We start from the raw sequence: 18,358 nt of genomic DNA, 5'->3' as shown, positions 1-18,358 counted from the left end.
GGAGTCCAAATTCTAGGCAGATGGTTCTGCAACCTTTTCCACTTTGATGAGCATCAAAAACTCTTTTCTGAGCTCCTCAGAAACCTCCTCTGTCTGTGCCGTGATGCACTTCCACCAGCATGTTGTGAGGCTCAGATGGTTCTCTGTTCTTTGAATCAAACAGTGCATCAACTCACGCCTGATATTCTCTCATTGACTGAAAACACCTTTCTTAGATATGACCTTCAAATTAGCTGTTAATCAGGGAGATTACCATCATTTGTCCTTGTCAGATATTTAATATTAAATCATTTCCCTCAAGAAATAAAAGACCAATTATACAATGTTGGTCTTTTTGGTTTAATTAGGTTCTCTTTTTGAACACTGATAATGTTTTAGCTCATGTTTTTTGCAGAAATATAGAACATTTTGAGCATCAAGAATGGTTTGATGGTAGCTATCAATCAATAAAGGGTGAAGTACTTAAAAAGTATAGATATGTACTGAAGTAGAAAGCTAATGGACTAAACTGTTGAAATAGTTTGCTGAAAGTCATGGATTTAAATGGAGCTTCTGCCCCCTTGAATTCAAACTGAATGTAGACCTTTTCATGATAAGAAAAAAGCATGCAAAATACATCTTTATGAAATGAAGTGTTAAATCAATCCAAATGAACACATTTGGAGGATGGCAGATGGGTCGTAGTTTGGTTCATCTGTAAATGGATTAATTCAAATCAGTAGCTCATTACATAATCAACAGTTGGCACTTTATCACTGACAACATGCAGGTAATTAGGTGTAAAGAAATGAAGCCGTCCACCCTCTTCTTCCCTCTCTCCTTCCTCTCGCTCCTGCCTCCTCCTCCTCCTCCTCCTCCTCCTCGTCCTCCATGCTCTGTAGTGACAGGATTTGTGTCGGTGCCGCCAGAAGCACCGTGAAGACCTGCTGTGTGTGTTTGGAGTTTCCACCGAAGCTCCTGCAGACAGACATTTTCTGATCCTCCGGATTTCCCGTAATCTGCCAGTTTAAACCCGCCTGCCGCCCTCTCTGGATGAGGCAGACCACCTTTGCGCTCCTGCGTCCTCCTGTGAGACATTTTTATTTATTTAAATCCTATTTAAAAAAAAAAAAAAAAATCGTCATATTCACTGAGATGACGCCGTCCGCGGTGCTGAAACTCCGGCGACCTTCCACCTGCCTCGGAGAATCTGTCCGCGTCTCCGACTCACATTTGACGCAAAATTGAGCCGCGTAGACACGGACAGAGCCGAGGACAAGTGGCGGAGAGGGGCGAACTACCTGTTTGCTTCCCCGGGCTGCGGGATTATGCTGCTGGAGGAGAAGACCGACTGAGAGATTTCTCATTTGCATTCATCTGAGGCGATTTTATTTTGCAGCTGCATACCTACTGACCTACTTTGTGCAAGTTGGGAGTGAAAACCAGCGCGGTGCAGGTTGTCAGATTGTGCCTGCTTTACCACAAGATGAAGGGATCAGTGGTGACCCCGCGGGGAAACCTCCAGTAAGGACGCAGGAGAGTGACACGGAGGGGGAAAGAAGAGCAGGAGGCGGACTGAAGAGCCTGAGGTGTGAGTGCGCGAGTGTGCGCGGAGACAGAGGAGGTTATGACCGCGTCTCCTCACCTGGACCTCGGGCTGCTGCTGCTGCTGGCCTGCTGGCAAACACCGGGGATGGTCGGAGGAAGTGAGTATCTCTCGTTACTGTTTTCCATCTCATACCAAACATTAACATGATAATCTTTCATGAAAGTTGAGTAATGAAACAGTGTTGGCAAGGTGACATTATGGGTGCAAACAGCTGGCAAACATCTGGCAAACAGCTTTGCATAATGGTGATATTTTGCACCAGGATATGATGCAGGTGTCTCTCATTGTGTTTCTGTTAAATTAAGCTCATTTCAATGTGCTTTATTAACATCAAATACAAAAATCCATCTTTTCAAAAACCCAACATTCATAAAACTTCATGAGGAAAACACTAAATTTAGAGGGAAGAAAGCCATTATGTGTCTGTTGTCCTCACTAAATCTCATCTGGTTTGACTCTCGAGGCATATCCCTCTGACTGATGAAAAATGGAAGGATAATTTCAATGCAATATTAACAGATATTAACAATGAATAATACTGTTAAGATAATGATAAAAGAAGTCATACATATGACAAGAATCAGTCTTGGCCTGCAGGTGTTTCTTAGGTGATGATATCATGCCACTTAGTGAGCAAACATGTCAGGCTCAATTTAGGGGGAAATGCGTATAAAAGGATGAGAAACACAACCGTGACCTTGAGTGTGAAGATATAACTCATTATTTTAGCAAACTTAATTAGGAAACTGGATTTGAAGGAGCTAAAAGACATTAAAATCTTCATATATGTATGTCCTGTATTTGAATATTAGGGTGTTTGCCTTGAGAAGTGATCAACATATACAACCGAGGGCAGGACTTTAGTTCAAATGGAGCCAGCCGCTCAGCTTTGCAGTAGCGTGTTGCTTTGTGCATTCACCTGTTTGATTTGAGCTGAGCTGTGCGTCGCTGGGTGTTGTTTATGCCTTACATTTTAACAAGACTAACAGCTGCTGTAAAACTGTCACAGTCTTAATTGAATATCTATCAGGAGATTAGAATCTCAAGGAAATGTCTCCCTCGCTCTCTGGTCTGTTTAATTAGCTGTAGCAGGGATGCACGTAAATGACCCGAGCCACTGGTCAGATTCCTCCTCCACACGAGGTCTGATGCAAAGCAGCCTTTTGCAAACGAATCAACGTGCTTCTACCTGACTGAATACCAAGAGGAGGCTAATGTGTGTTTACGAGGCTCCGTGTTGATTTATCCAATGAAGTGCACTTTTATATTTCCTCACATGGCCTTTACTTTCCTCCGATCACGCCTTTACTGGAGCTCATTAACCACACTGCATCCTGCTGCTCTCTGCCACTTCTTAGGTTTAAATGAGGTTTCTCATTCTTAAGAAAACAGCTAGGGGGGAGTTTTTTTTTTTCTCCTTCAGCATTGAACATGAATCTCAGACAGAAGCACAGAGCAGTTAAATCATGTCTGACTTTAAAAGATTGAACTGTAGGAATTTGAAGCAACAGGTGACATGACAGTATGAGAGCCTCCAGGCTTTGTATAAAAGTCTAACCATTTATGAGCCTGAATCTCGTGTTAAGTTGGACCTCACCAACCAGATCAATCTTTGTTCACCGTGAGACAAAACTTAAACTCAATTTCTCCAAATTCTCAATAATACATTCACTGCCCCCGGGAGATGATAATGATATGAATAAGAGTTGTTTTCTCGCCTGCGATACAAATCTTTCTGAAAAATCTGTGGCGGTCATAAAATTATTTGGCAAGTTGTGTTTATCTTCAGTCTGAAGATATTTTATGTATTGAAACAGGTGGAGTTTAGATGTGGTGATACACAAGGTCAACCAGCATCAGAAGTATTGTAACTCTATGACCTTTGCCTGATAAGCACATGCATGTATTTAATTATAATTTTTAGTCATTTTCAGGACATTTTTATGCCTTTGTTAGACAGGAATTACAGAGAAATGCAAGAAAGACCACTTTATCTGGTATACCTGTAAATGATAGAATGAATTCAAGGTTTGATTAACACTTTTACTATATTTTTATCATTACAGCTGTGGATCTTTGTTGTTTTGAGCTGGGGTTTCTAATGTTTTGGGACGAGAAACTGATTGGCTCAAGTCTAGTGATGACATTATTTTGAATGAATGACTTGAAAGCATGGGAAAGCGGAAATGATGAAGAAAACAGAGCATGAAGATGAAATGTGAGGAAACAGATCTTCCTCATTGAACCCAAGCTTCATTTAATAATTAGAACGTCTCAGAAGACCAATATGAGCTTTGTAGAGGAGCCAATATATCACGTGATCAAGAGCTTGTGATCTTACGTCTTGTGAGGACTCCTGAGTTTTGCGGAAGGCCACAATATGTGTTTTAAAGGCCTGGGAGTAGCTCAATAAGTGGACATCGCAGTCAGAATATTTATATCTAGTATGCTCTCAAGGTCAAGAGTGAATTTTTAACACTGAAGGAGCAGTGTCTTCAGACACTAGCCTGATCTGTTGTGTTTTTCTGCGTCACATCACCCCGCTCCCAGATAAAAACCTTGGGAAGGAGACACAAGCTGTTTGACAAGAGTCTTAGGGAAACAGAACAAACTACACGTGCAGCTTGAAGGGGATTATAAACATGTACCGAGTGAGAACACAGGAGGTCTTTATAGAGCAGCAGCGGGGTAAAGTGCTTTTTTTAAATTCATGCAGCGATTCCTCTCTTCCTGCTCCGCTCAATGTTGGGGAGTATTATTTTTCTCTCCCTGCGCCTCCTCTTCTGCTTGTGTTGTTTCAGTGTTGCAGCATCACTGCCGCTCAAACACTGATGGGCTCTTCGGGGACGTGACTCAACTTGACCGGCCGAGAGCAAATTAATATTCTCTGCTAATTGCCGACATTTGGCCGCAGTTCAAAAATGTTGTTGCATAATGAGTGTGGTCATTAATCAGCAGATTAGCAATTTTCTGTTAACTCAAAGAAGCTTATGTATGAATGAAAAGTCTTGTGTCATGTCTTATGAATATGTAATCATGGAAGGATTCCTGGACAGGCCTCCAGGGCAGACGTACAGAGGTCCAAGTGGTCAGGACGCCCCTGGACAGAGTATCTGACTGTAAATGTTTCTTGTTAGGAAGGCAAGCATCTATAATGTGACACAAGACTACAAAGGGAGTCAACACAACTAATAAGAAATGCAAAACGACTGGAAAGTTACTCAAAATGACTGAAGACACAATATAACTGAACAGAGACTCATAATGTCTGGAAAGACACAAAACAGCTGCACAGAAACACACAATGTTTCTGTTTCAATCTTTGTGTCTCGTTGTTACGTAAGAAGAGTTGGGGGCCTTTCACATGTCTCTGTCCAGGGGCCCAGTGTTGCTTAATCTGCCTGAGATCAAACTGTAAATTAAATCAGTGTGCACAGATTGTTACTATATCAGAACACACACAGACACACATGCTCAGACATCCATCCATCTCAGAGAGTGGAGGGGAGCCATTAGCCAGATTAGGTTGTCTGAGTCTATTAGCCAACTGTTACCGGGCCGTGATTTATGGCCGGCTGTCCGGCTCGAGCCGTATGTCACGGGCTACTCTACTCCAGGAGGAGCGAGGTCAACATCGGCCGTCACAAGGCTTGTTGTTGTTTTTATGGATGCAGTATTTCCAGGAGCTGCAGAGAAAACACACCGGTTCACCGCTTTGGTTCACACTGAAACATCTCGGCATCCACTGGGTGGATTCACGTGAACGTTTTTACAGATTCATGATTTGAAGAGGCTGAATGTGACTTTGCTGATCCTGGTGGAGACTTTTCTTCTCGTGAAAGATCTCTATTGATTTTGGTTCACTCTGTAAACTCAGATGGTAAACATTGTCACTGTGAGCGTGTCAGCCATGTGGAGTTTTGCCGTCGGTCTCGGCCACTTAGATTTGCTAACATCAGCTCAAACGTGGGCCTGATGGGAAATCAGTCTCCATCCCGCTGCTAATTTATGTGAAATTACACTGAACAAAAACACAGTGATAGTTTATTATACTTGTGTCAAATAAGTAATGAATTCAAATGGAAAATAAATCCTTAATCAGCATGCACTTGTTTTTGTCATATGAGTTATAGAGTAACAGATCTTTTATGGTTATTTTTTTCTAATTAACAGAATTAGGTCTGAAATCATGAAAACAAACCAGAATCCCAAATTTGTCTCATTTTAGAATAATTACAGACCTGAAAGCAGCTAAATGCCAGCTCAAAAAATTAAAAATGAATGAACATAAATATATAATTCAGTCAAAGCAGCCTAAAACAGGAAGGACAAGTAAGGACATGTAGGAGCAGTGTGTGCTCGAACATCCACCTGAACTGCTATATTTCATCATTTAATCAATATCCACATTTTCCTCCTCCTCCTACTCCCTGTTTTTCCTCCTCCTTCTCTCCATCTTCCTCTACATTGATCTTTTCTCCTCCCTCTTCGTCCATCCGTCTCACTTTGCCCTTCGTGCGTCTTTTCTCTCTCAAAACCAAAAGATTGAAAATTCCCTATCGCCATCTCTTGATATCTGCCCGGGATAATTGCTCTCTCTTCATCTTTATTTTTTCTTCCTCCTCCAACTCATTCATCCCTCGCTCTGTCATATTCCCGTCGTCTTTCATCCACCTCTCTCTTCCTGACATCAGCTAAACCTCCTCTCTCATCTCCTCTCCAGGTGTGTATAATGTAATTGCAGAAGTCTATTCAGTGTGTGAGCAGCCCTGCCAGATTAACACAGCTAGGATTTAGCAGTAGTAGTGTGTTGGGAGTTTGGGGGGAGCTTGGCTGTCATTATCAGAGAGAAGAAAACATGCTTTTGAATGTGTGTTTCTCTACAGAGTGTGTGTGTGTGTGTGTGTGTGTGTGTGTGTGTGTGTGTGTGTGTGTGTGTGTGTGTGTGTGTGTGTGTGTGTGTGTGTGTGTGTGTGTGTGTGTGTGTGTGTGTGTGTGTGTGTGTGTGTGTGTAGGAGGAGGATGTGCTTTTACTGCACACATTCATTATGTGAACACCTTTGTTTTTGGAACATTTACATATCCTCTTTTCTCTTTACACAAATTACGCAAATTCCTCCTGTGGCACCATGTCTATATGCACTACATGCCCAAAAGTTTGTGGACACAACAGTCAACAAACATCTGATCTGTGTGACTAAAGGGAAGCGGGTGCGTTGCTGGCAGTAGTGCTACAACCAAGCGGTGACCCACCGATCTCACCTCCCAGTCCGGATGTTTAAAGCATACTTCCTCTCACCTTCTGGCTCTAAGTGATCTCAGATCTTACTAGAAACTCCAGATCTGTCTGAGTCTCTCTCCTTTTTCTTCTCACTTCATACCGCCCCTGGAAAAGAAACATTTTCAACTGATATGGATGCATGTCTGCTTCAATTTGCATCCCCTATGGCAAATTCCCACTTGTGCCCACTTGTGTCTTTCCACTGACGTGGCATGCCATCGCCCCACCTCCCAGAAGTAGCTTTGCATTTCATTTGAAGAACATCTTTTTCTTATGGAGCTCAATGGGAGCAAATCTCTTCAGCCACGCTCCAGATAAGGAGTCCAATATTCAAGCATGTCTGAGTTTAATTTCATGAAAAACTCAGCTGTAAACATTTGAGTCAGATCCTCAGAATTAAACAGCAGGCGCTTCTTTTCTACCGCCGTCATCGTTCAGGGAGGAATTTGGCAGCAAATCGGCACAGTGGCCAATTTCTCCACCCACAGTGTCAGGAAATAGACCAGAATGCTTTGCAGCCACAGGACATGTTGAGTAGACACACAAATGCTGCTTTTTCTCAACTGGAAAAAAACTCCCACCTTCTTTCTACTTCCATTCACTTGCACGTACACATGCAACAGGTTTATATTCCTTAGCTGTCAGCTGTCAGAGGGCATTCTGGGAAGTGTAGGAAGTTGGAGACAGAGGGAGTTTGACGCCCTCCATCACAGCCCTGATGGTCCTTTGGTGTAACAGTGTCAATGAAAGATGGTGGGTTTTTTCTTTAATGAATCTGAAGCATGTTTTGGCAGGCGGGCGGCGCGTCCTGAAGGGACTTGTGGGAAGGCTGGCTTGCATAATGAGCTGTGGCTAGCTTGTTAGCCTGAGATAGAGTTTGACATTCACGGTCGTACTCGGCAGAGCCTGACTGGATGCTTTCAGTTTGGGACTTTTTTCAGTCTGTCACCAAATATTTGGGGAGTTGGTTTCCACCGGCCCGGAAATGAGCTGCTCTCTTTGGTTTTACAGCAGAGGGGAGGCAATTCTGTCATTTTTGTTTTGGTAGTCTCCACCCAAGACAAGATTGCAGCGATTAAGACGGCAATCAGCTGATCATCAAGCCAAAAGAACAGCACCGTGAAGCTGTTGTGGTTAATATGATGTTTAAAGTGAAGCCTGGAGAGGACCTCAAAAACACAAGCTTTGTTGGATCAGAAAAAAAAATCCACATAATAAGAGTCTGTATGTAAATTATTGAGGTTTTTATAGAAAAACTAAACCCTTTAATGCACAATAATGTAAAAACTCAGCGTTTTGTGTTTTATTTTTTTTTTTTGCCTCAAAGGCCCAACAGGCTGCAATGCAAGCGCTTTCTCACCTCGGATTGGGCACCTTTTTTTTTTTTTTTTTTTTAACGACACACACACACACACACACACACACACACACACACACACACACACACACACACACACACACACACACACACACACACACACACTACTAGTGGTCACATATTAATTGCTTTCTGCATCAAGAGAAACTGATGAGAAATGTGCCGTGCTATTCCTGTCCTGCACTAATAGAAGAAGAAGAAGTTGGAGTGGATGAACTCGACTCATCAATAGTTCCAGACTCGCAGTAAAAATCCAGATATTGATTCCATTAGATGTTATCTCATCATTGGGAGGAGAGTCGTGGAAGGATGCTGCTCCTCTATGTTCCTGCTTTTATGTCTTTGTGTCTCATTTTGTCTTCTTGCAGGGTTTTTTTCTGTCATTTTGTCCTCTTGTTCTTTTGTTTTCTCTTTATTTCTTTGTACTTCTTGGTCTTTAATTTTCCTTTATGCTTCTTCTCTTTATATTTGCATGTATTTTCTGTCTTTTCCTCCCATATAACAAGTCAGTTTTGTGTCTTTTTTTTGTTGTTTTTCTTTCATTCTTGTTTGGTGTTTCTGTCATTTTGTTTCTTTGTCTTCCTGATTTTTCTTTCTTTTGCCATTGTCCTCTCTTTTGGTCTCATTTTCTGTCTTTATATGACAATTTGCCTTGTTTGTTTGTTTTACCTTTCTTGCTTTCATTCTTTGTGCCTCTTTTTTTTCAATACTTGTCTGTCTTTTCTTTCTTTTGAATCTTTCTTTGCTTTTTTTCCTCTTCCTGTGACTTTTTTCTTTATCTATGCAGCTTTTTTACTTCCCCTTTTTTCCATTTCAATCCCTTCTGTTTACTCCATGAAAAAAACAAATGACACTGAAATAGCTTTTCCTTTTATTTATCTTCTCTCTCGCTCTCAGTGAAGGTCACAGTGTTTCCTGAAGATTTAGTGCTATAAAAGAATCCCACACTCCTTTAGCGAGTTCCTCAGATTTAAACCTGCCCCCAGAGAATCATTAACATGAGTGTGTGAGTACAGTACGTGTGTGTGATCATCCATTTACATTTCACACATCAGACTGAATCACAGCGAGAGAGGAGACTCTTTCTCTCTTTCAAGGACACTGATGGGAACATTCGCTATTTACATGTTCAGGGTTCAAGTTAATCATTATCTTTACGCTTTTTCTTTTTTTTTTATCACTCTTGTATAATGTATAATATTACTGTCAATATCTGACAGATTCTGGGTCCCATTTTCTCTGTAGTGTTAATGAAAAGTTTTCAAGCAGTTGTATTCATATAGGGCATTTAATTTGAACCAAACTGTGTGTGTTACATTAAAATACAGCAACAAGTAACATTTTTGGAATAATATGATGTAATGGGTCATTTAGTGTCTGTGTCTCCCTCAGCGGCCAAAAATACTGTGAGGTGTCTCACTTTCACTGACCGTCCCTCACAATTAATACAAGTGTGTGTATGTGTTCACAGCTGTGCCAGCAGCCCCAGTGAACGTATCGGTGACCCAGCTGAGGGCGCACTCGGCCATGGTGACTTGGAACGTCCCTCAGGGAGACACTGTCATTGGATACGCCATCTCACAGCAGGTACAATGCAGCAGCCTCGTATCATCACTGCATCTATCTGTGTGTGTGTGTGTGTGTGTGTGTGTGTGTGTGCAATGAGCATGCATGCTCACCCTGATGTCACCCTGCCTCCCTCTGCGCTTTCATTCAGCTGAATTAACTGTGCAGGGATCCAAACTATGAATCAAATGCCCTGAAAACTTGGTTCTCTGCCATGCTCCGGGCTACAAAAGAGCTTCTTCAGAGATTAATTATATATATTTTGTGATTGTCTCTGTCTCTTGAGGAGCGGACTCCTTTTTCATTTTGTCTCCTGCTGTTGTCTGCAGGGGTTTTTAAAACCGCTGTGTCATTCAGGAAGCCGGCAGACAGTTAACGTTTTGAGTCACAGGGGAGTTGAAAAGTTTGGACACGTCTGCTCATAAATATCCAACTTGTTGAGAAGCTTGTCAAAGTCAAAGGCTGTCTGTTGGTCCATGCGACTGGAAGTCGTAATAAAAAAACAAATCCCCTAATTACAAAAAGTGCAGCCAAAAAGAAGACAAAAACAACACATATTGGTAACTGAAACTGAAAAATACATCTCAGAAAGTGGAAGTCCTACAAGAAGCCCTTAAATGATTTAAAACTGGATGTTAACACAATTATTTACACCTAATTTTGAATGCATCTACCCGCCCACAGTGGGACAATGAGGGACCAACATGCATGCAGACATTTCAGAGAGGTAAAGTGTAGGTTATTTTCTGCTGCTGCAATTTACAGATGCCACCTGAAAGCCTCACATGTACAGGAGACAATATAATTTACTGACATTGCCTGAACGCCTCACACCTCCTGTCAGATGCAGAGTGACCACCTGCAGTACATGTACTTCAGACACATTTCACATCAACTCTCCCATTACATTGTGTTTGTCTCGCGTCTCTTTTTGAAGCTCCGGCTGCTCACTCAGCTCGGTTTCATTTTCCTAATCAGTTTTTTTTTTTACCACCCACAGTTTTGGCAACAGGAGAATCAGACATTAGCTAAGCTCTGAGTGGGAGTTGTCTCCATTAGTGGAAATGATTTGGCCGGGACTAGTCTCATAGGAGGAACATCCACAGTGGCGGCGATGCCAAACAACTCTTTAGATATATATATTTGTCTTTTTTCAGTCGCCTCACGTCTGAGTCAGAATCCATCAACCTTGTGGCATTTTGAAGAAAAGACAGGATGGGGATGTAAAACATCTCCTGCCATAACCTCAGAAAGCTCTTATGTAAAACCCATCCTCAAATATTAATGGGGGAGGTGACGAGAGCAGGTGGATGCAGTGAGTATGCATGCAGGAGGAGCTCTTTTCTCCACTGTTAGTCATCAAAAGCTGCTCCTGATAAATGTTCGCTTCTACAAAAGGGCAAAAGATGCTGTTATATAAAAGCCTGCACTGTCAATCAAGCACATATTCCATCATTATTTCCTTTAGAAGACGATTCTGATTTTATAAACGAGCAGCAGTGGTCGTGCGTCGGGCTTTCGGCTTGATTTCTGAGATGGTTTCACACACTCAGTGTGTTTTACAAACAAGCAGAGGCCTCCGTTTGTGAAGGAGAAGCAGGACGACTGGCTCTGCTCAGACAAAGAGTTACTTCAATCATCTGAAGTTGTTCCAACTCCCAGAGCGCCGGCTGCAGAGGTTCACACATTACGCAACATTGTGCACACACACACACACACACACACACACGCACAGAGGAAGCAACCCAGTTTAAGTCTGTGTATCTGAGACTCGTGATAATCCTGATTCATAAATCCCAAACAGAAACAGAAGCTAAACTGAGGCTGATGTTGATCAAATAAACCTGCAGGTTTTGTCTGTTGTGAACATGTGAGGTTTCTGAGCATCGTAACAACACAGGAGAGATTTGTTTACCTGTTCCACTTCACTCAGGCTGCTGCAGACTTCTCTCTCCACATAAAAATAGTTGTACTTTGTGTTCACCTATGGACTTCAGGGTCACGTTTTCACTAAGGGTGAGAGCCCTTCTGAACCTGCAGATACTTTTTAAAGTCTCTGAGGCTGAACTCTGAGTACGAGTTATTAAACTCGTACATCCAGTCAAGCCCCTTTCAAGAATAGAATAAAATCTAGTGACCATCCCCGGACGGTTTCCCACTAAAATCTGATCTAAATAGTGTGATCTACTCTTAATGATGAAGAGGAAATGTTCCTCTGGCTTTCAAAATCCTGTTTTTGCCTCCCTGTCTGAATATTTTATCTTTTTATACAGAATTATTTTACGAATGAAATCCTGCCTTGAAAATTAGCTGTGAGAGCAGCAGAGAAGACTTTAAGGGTGTTTTTCTGCCCTTTGTTTTGCCTCTCAGGGAAAGTTATGGCTACGATAATCTGAGGGAATCTTGGCAGAGGATCGAGTGACTGATGGTGACAATTACAACTAATTATGACAGATTCTTTTTCAACTTAATGGATTTTTATACCGTCTTAAAAATTACCACAGCTTTATTCTTTTGGTTTCAGCGCTCATAGCTTTGCTTTCTGCTGAAGGCACTGATAAACTTGTAAAAAATCCAATGTTTGCAACCAGATATTGTCTGCTGGAGGTGGTGGAGACCATAAACAGAGCTAAAAGAGAGTCCACATTGGACATCGATTCATCACACGGCTCTAAATTTGCTGCTGGATGTGAAAATAAGTAACTGTGTGTGTTTGCAGGCTCAAAACACCTCGAACATCCTCTGAACAGTGTCTTTGAACTGTTGTCACACACTGAAGTTTTCCCAGCATGTCACAATCTGTTTACCTTGCTGACTCTGAAGGTGACATTTGTTCGTTAATTCTGCTGCTGCTTGCACCACAACAGAGTCTCTGTCTGTACATGTGTTGTTGTTTTTTGGTTTCTTCTGAATGATGATCGCTGGTGTTACCTTGCCTCCAGGCCCTTTCCTTCCCCCTTGTGGGAAAGTGAAGGTTTGAGCTGAATTCTTATGAGGTGAAGCTGCTTGTTACAGAAACACATTTCAAACATTCGTCTTCATCTGGTGACATAGTGATGAATTCTGATGTTAGCTTTTAAGAATGTCAATAAAATACATCGATCAATTCCCACCATTTGATTTACCTTCCTTCCACTGACATGCAAAGTGTGTGTGTGTGTGTGTGTGTGTGTGTGTGTGTGTGTGTGTGTGTGTGTGTGTGTGTGTGTGTGTGTGTGTGTGTGTGTGTGTGTGTGTGTGTGTGTGTGTGTGTGTGTGTGTGTGTGTGTGCGCGTGTGCGTGTGCGTGTGTCTGTGCACGTCTCCCGTCTCCAGAGGCAGGACGGCCTGATGCAGCGCTCCATCCGGGAGGTGAACACGTCCAGCCGCTGGTGCGTGCTGTGGGACCTGGACGAGGACACACACTACAGCGTCCAGGTAGCACACACACACACACACACACACACACACACACACACACACACACACACACACACACACACACACACACACACACACACACACACACACACACACACACACACACATTTTAATTAAATGTTATTCTAGTTAACTGTGAGTGTAGAATCAACCTCAGCAGTGACACTTCTCTGTCACAGCTAAAGGTTTCAGTGAGAATCTGCAGCGGCGCTCTGAAGCATCAGTGACTCCATTAAACTTTTTATTATCCATTACACCTTAATAGACTGACACACGTTGTCCTTCAGCTGCAGGTAAATGTGCTCGTCAGCAAGCGGTCGTCCTGCAGGATTGTCATTGAGCAACACACTTAAGCCTCGTCAGGTCCAGGGCGGGCAGGGTTTGACCTCCGACCTGTTGTTAGAGGGCAGGCGAGATCCTCTGTGGAGTTTGGTCTTATTATCCAGAGGGGGACAGATTCTGGCTTTCAGGGGACACTGCAGAGATCAGACTTTCTATTTGGAGCAGAACAAACACTGAGATACTTTGAGTTGAATTCAAGAACTTCTTTTTCTAACAATGACTTGCTGTTTTCAACTTCTGGCCTCAGTGTGGGTGGAGGCAGCCAGTCTGGCAGTCTAAGGCCTCGTGTGTCTCAGTGGGGGCTTTCTCTTCATGTATGAGTGTTAAACAGGATTTTTACTGCCATAAACTCGACTGTAGCTGTTAGAAACACCTCAGTGTTCAGTTTGAATGAGATCTGCCCCTTCAAACTCGTTTTCTTGTGACATTTACATTTGTTTCTTGGTGGCTGAATGTTATCAAATGAGTCTGGAGCTCACATTTATATTCCCTCTGTTACCTTTTAAGCTGCCTTTCTGCGTCAGTGTCCTCCAATGATCATTCAGGATGCCGGCCAAAAAGCAAAGCACCACTTGCTCGCCAAATATCTCCAGCGAGCCAGTTTCTTACCATCATTACACAATACCATCCTCCATTAATGTCAGTGTGGGAATAATGTACCCAGAGTTTGTGTTCAGCTGTGAAGAACTTGGCGCTGTCTTACAGCTCCAATATTTCCTTAATCTTTCCTTCTGAAGATCTGTTTCTGTTTTATTTCTCTGGATTCAGGTGCAGTCAGTCGGGCCGCACGGTGACAGCCAGCCCAGCCGGGCCGTCCACTTCAGGACTCTGGAGAGGAGCGACCACTATCCAGCCGGAGTCCTGGACCACAGTAAATAAACACAAACAAACTCATAAAGTCTGAAAATATGTCACACTTTAATGATCTCTGGGGATAAAAGACACGAGTCACTTTGTTTTCATTGCAATCTAAATTTGATTTGGTCACGTTCAGAAAAAAGACACATTCAGAATAAATAAATAACCTGATACAAAAAAAATTGAATAAAACAATAGTGAAGGAAAACATCTGAAATCAGATTGTTAAAAATGCTTTGAATTTAAAAAAAATTAAAATAAGGGAACATTAAAATGTATTCACAGTATTAACGTGAATTTATTTAGACTGTAGAAGTGTAAATAGTATAAATAGTTGTTAGAAAGAAATCCAGTAGGGCAACTTTATTATTTGTAAAATACTATTACAGTTATGTTGTGTAAGTGAGCTGAATAATGAATATTAAATATGAACGAATGTCCCAAATCTACAGTATTATATAGAGGATATTTGCAGTTAATCATACACTCATACATCGTAGTAATATGGTTTTAGTGTAATTATGTCATGAAGTGCTGCGTTTGCTCAGATATCTGTTGTTCCTGTGTGTCTCAGAGCTTCACTGTTGTCTCCATTGAAAACACACCAGTGAGTCACACTGCTGCACCGGCTGACATGTTCCTTCATTAACATGAACACACAGAGATTGTCAGTGTTGAGTGTTCAAATGTGGACGAGTCTGCAGCTGGAAATCGTCCCTGTTTAACCATTCAATGCTGTTTCAGTGACGTGATGTTTGTCTGCAGATGAACCAGCGATGGAGGGTCTCGGTATGACTCCTCACCTGCAGACTGGAGAGCTGCTCATCATCACCACTGTGCTGCTGCTGTGGGCAGGTCAGACATATTTATTTATGTGTGTGTGTGTGTGTTGACGCGCACGTCTGAGTGCTTCTGTCACATGTCTGACTTCGTCTCTTTCTGCTCTCTCCAGCTGTCATCGCCCTCTTCTGCCGGCAGTACGACATCATCAAAGACAACGACTCCAACGTCACCAAGGACAAAACCAAGAGGCCGCCGGTCCGACCCACCTCCTCCTACTACAACGCCTCGGCCGGCAGCTCGCCCATCTACCACAACGGAGCCGTCCGCAGCAGCAGGGTGATTTTTTTTAGAAAACGTCCTCCTCTTCCTCCTCTCTGCAGCACTTCTCTACAACACTGCCAGGAATATTTTGTTTCCTCTGAAGAGCCTTTGTAGTTGCATCAGAGATCTCCTAGCAACCAGAGCTGCTGCCATCACGGCTAAATATAAAACAACCGGGCTTGCAAACGCTTGTTGGGTTGTTGCTGAGCATCTCTTCAGTGACATGCTCAGGAAAAAGGGAGCAGCTTCATTGAAAATCTGCAAATTTAGTCCAGAAAGCTACAAGTGTCCCGGCTGCAGCGCCTCCTTCTGGACAGATATCATTTCACCTCTCAGTGTGTCTTCACCGCAGAGAAAGATTTAATTAATGGCACAGAAAATAACAACGAATAGAAAACAATTGCGTCCACATTTTCCTCAAAACGTTGGGATTTCTGCAGGAATTTAAAAACTAACAGTAATAAAAGATTTTTTTAAAAATTGCAGCTTCACTCTAGAAATTGAATGAAGTGTTTCTTCTTCCACTGAGGCCCACAGGGAGCAGTTAACTTATTGATCAGGTATTAAATCTCTGGCAGGCTTCATAAACTGTGACACATGCCAGCATTTGTGTGTCATTTACGCTGCATCTCCTTCTTTTCCAGCTGCACAGAGCGTCCTCCTCCATCAGCATTATCAGGGTCTGAGTTTTGGATGATGGTTTGGAAACTTGTGGCTCAGAAGGACAAGTTAGAGGATTCACAGAGCTGCTGATTTACTGTGGAGTCAGCGGACGATTGCTGCCCTCTCGTGGTGAAATACAGTGGAAACAGCTGTAGGACAGCTGGATGCTGGAGCCTTCTGAACTTCTAATCTCCTGTTTTCTTCTCTCTGATGTCAGAGACTAATTGTGAATATTTGCCAGCATGTCGGCCAGCTGTGTGTCAAGTCCTGTGCGCCTCTCATGTCGCTGAGACGAGGTGTTTAGTCGACAGGATCACACATCTGAGTTCCTTTTTAAAGACTATTCTGTGTGAGTCCTTCATGTGACTTTAACTCAGCTTTCATAATCCGTGATTAGATGTACAGCACTAACATCAGTGTATTATACACAGTTTGAACATGTACAAATGCTGAAAGTGTTAGTCACGAATTTACCAGAAATATTTGAATGTCGGAGTTGACGGCGGTGAATTTACACTGTAAAAATTTCATAATCTGTTTAATTAAATCAACTAAAACTGTTATAATTTATATGTTTCTTAAAGCCCTTTACAGCGTTTCAAACCATTCACACACTAACACAGCTGCCTGGCTACCTGCCCGAGGACATTTCCACATGTGGACAGGAGGAGTCTAGGATCAAACCTGTAAAAGTCTCGTCTCTTCAAAAGCATTGTCTGACCAATCTTTTTTTATCTGCTGGATATAAACATATTTTGTGTTGTTTATTAATCCTGGTGATTATCTGTGCATTTATGTGGTTTGGACAGCAGATGGCGCCATAACTCCATCAAAGGAGCTTTAGTCCCGCAAACTGTGACAGTATTTGTGTGCATGGATGAGACCCATTGACAGATTAGAAATTAAGAAAACAAGTTCTGGAGTTATTTTTTCTATAAATTTTTCTTGGCACAGATCAACAGTAATAACCTGGCCGGCTGCTGAAGCAAACAGTAAGGTACGCATATGTTTCAAATGAATGCATATCTTTCTGGCACATTTGAATAAAGGAAAATGTCACCGTTCACCCCACAGGGGGACGTGATTTGCAGCTTCCAGGCCTCCCAGGTCAGAGGTCACCGGAAGGTCCTGAGGCACTGTTTGACCTTCAGAGTTAAAAGTGAAGTGTGTTTGTCTTTTGTTTCTGGCCTCAATCCCAGCTTCCTTCCCAAACAAAAGACAAAGGAAAGGAGGGATTGTTAGTGAGGGGTGAGGTAAAGGGCAGGTCGACAGACTGAAATATCACAGCTGGCCCGGGGCTCGTCATCCTGTCTGATGCTCAGAAGGAGTTTGTGACAAGTAGGAGGTAAAATTAAAAGAGGGAGAGGAGCCAGAGAAGATTGATGAAGTGCTTTTTGACTGTGGATTAATCCTTCTTTTTTTTTTCTATGTTGTACCGCTTCTGCCATCAGATTTCGTTTGGAGTCCCTTTTCCTGCAGGTGGGAGGCCCGATTCTGAGATCATGAGATAAAACTCACTACAGCATGTGGTCCAAAACAAAAATCATAAAACTGGCATGTGGTCCAAAATATGATAAAAATGTGATACTTTAGCATGTCGTCTAAAAAAAAATAATGAAAATGTCATACCATATAGCATGTGGTCCAAAATAGGATAAAAAAACATATCAGACTACAGCATGTTTTACGAATGTGGTTATTATTAATCTTGTTTTCCTGTCCTGTAATTGGATCTCTTCTGTGATTGGTGGCTCGCAGATGATTGGGCATCGGCAGTGCTATTTACCAACCAAAGATGGCGCTGTTCCCGTACCGAAGGAATTCGCCGGTTCCTTCAGATGTTAACCCGCCGAACATAACACACCGCCTCCATTGAGCGCTGTATTCTAGTTTCGAGTGAATTGTTGGACCTTGTAGGGGTGAGCAGACATTCCTGTTCGACGTTTTGTCCTGTTTTTACTAGTTAGGAAAGTAAGACTTTGTGTTCCTTGTTTTGGCCTCAGCTCACCCGGAAGTTATTCTGAGTTAAACCACTTTATCTGTAAATACTGTAAATAAATTGACGTTGACCGAAATCCATTCATTTGCTCATGCGGCTGCTTGGGACCTGGTGAAGACTGGGCATAACACCTGTGGTCCAAAATAGGATAAAACTGTCA

General features: G+C 42.4%; 1 protein-coding gene across 1 annotated transcript; it reads left to right on the top strand.

The window, feature by feature from the left end:
• The first annotated feature begins 932 nt into the window (after positions 1 to 932).
• On the top strand, positions 933 to 16,970 carry LOC138620797 (fibronectin type III domain-containing protein 4-like). Its single transcript, XM_069698328.1, has 7 exons — positions 933 to 1,685; positions 9,719 to 9,834; positions 13,128 to 13,229; positions 14,343 to 14,445; positions 15,198 to 15,287; positions 15,385 to 15,551; positions 16,181 to 16,970. The coding sequence occupies exons 1-7, from the start codon at positions 1,607 to 1,609 to the stop codon at positions 16,220 to 16,222; spliced, it is 699 nt and encodes a 232-aa protein (XP_069554429.1). The 5' UTR covers positions 933 to 1,606; the 3' UTR covers positions 16,223 to 16,970.
• The last annotated feature ends 1,388 nt before the right edge of the window (positions 16,971 to 18,358 follow it).

The sequence above is a fragment of the Brachyistius frenatus genome, unplaced genomic scaffold (assembly GCF_029030835.1).
Source record: "Brachyistius frenatus isolate BFR_SWC_R1_liver_20210118 unplaced genomic scaffold, ASM2903083v1 Contig_26, whole genome shotgun sequence".
Taxonomy (NCBI): Eukaryota; Metazoa; Chordata; class Actinopteri; family Embiotocidae; genus Brachyistius; species Brachyistius frenatus.
Note: the sequence above shows the minus strand (reverse complement) of the source record. Positions and strands in the feature narration are given on the sequence as shown.

Coding starts and splice junctions, on each gene's coding strand:
- LOC138620797 (XM_069698328.1), top strand. CDS start 1,607: ATGACCGCGTCTCCTCACCTGGACCTCGGGCTGCTGCTGCTGCTGGCC. Junction 9,835..13,127: donor GATACGCCATCTCACAGCAG/GTACAATGCAGC, acceptor TCCCGTCTCCAG/AGGCAGGACGGCCTGATGCA. Junction 13,230..14,342: donor ACACACACTACAGCGTCCAG/GTAGCACACACA, acceptor CTCTGGATTCAG/GTGCAGTCAGTCGGGCCGCA.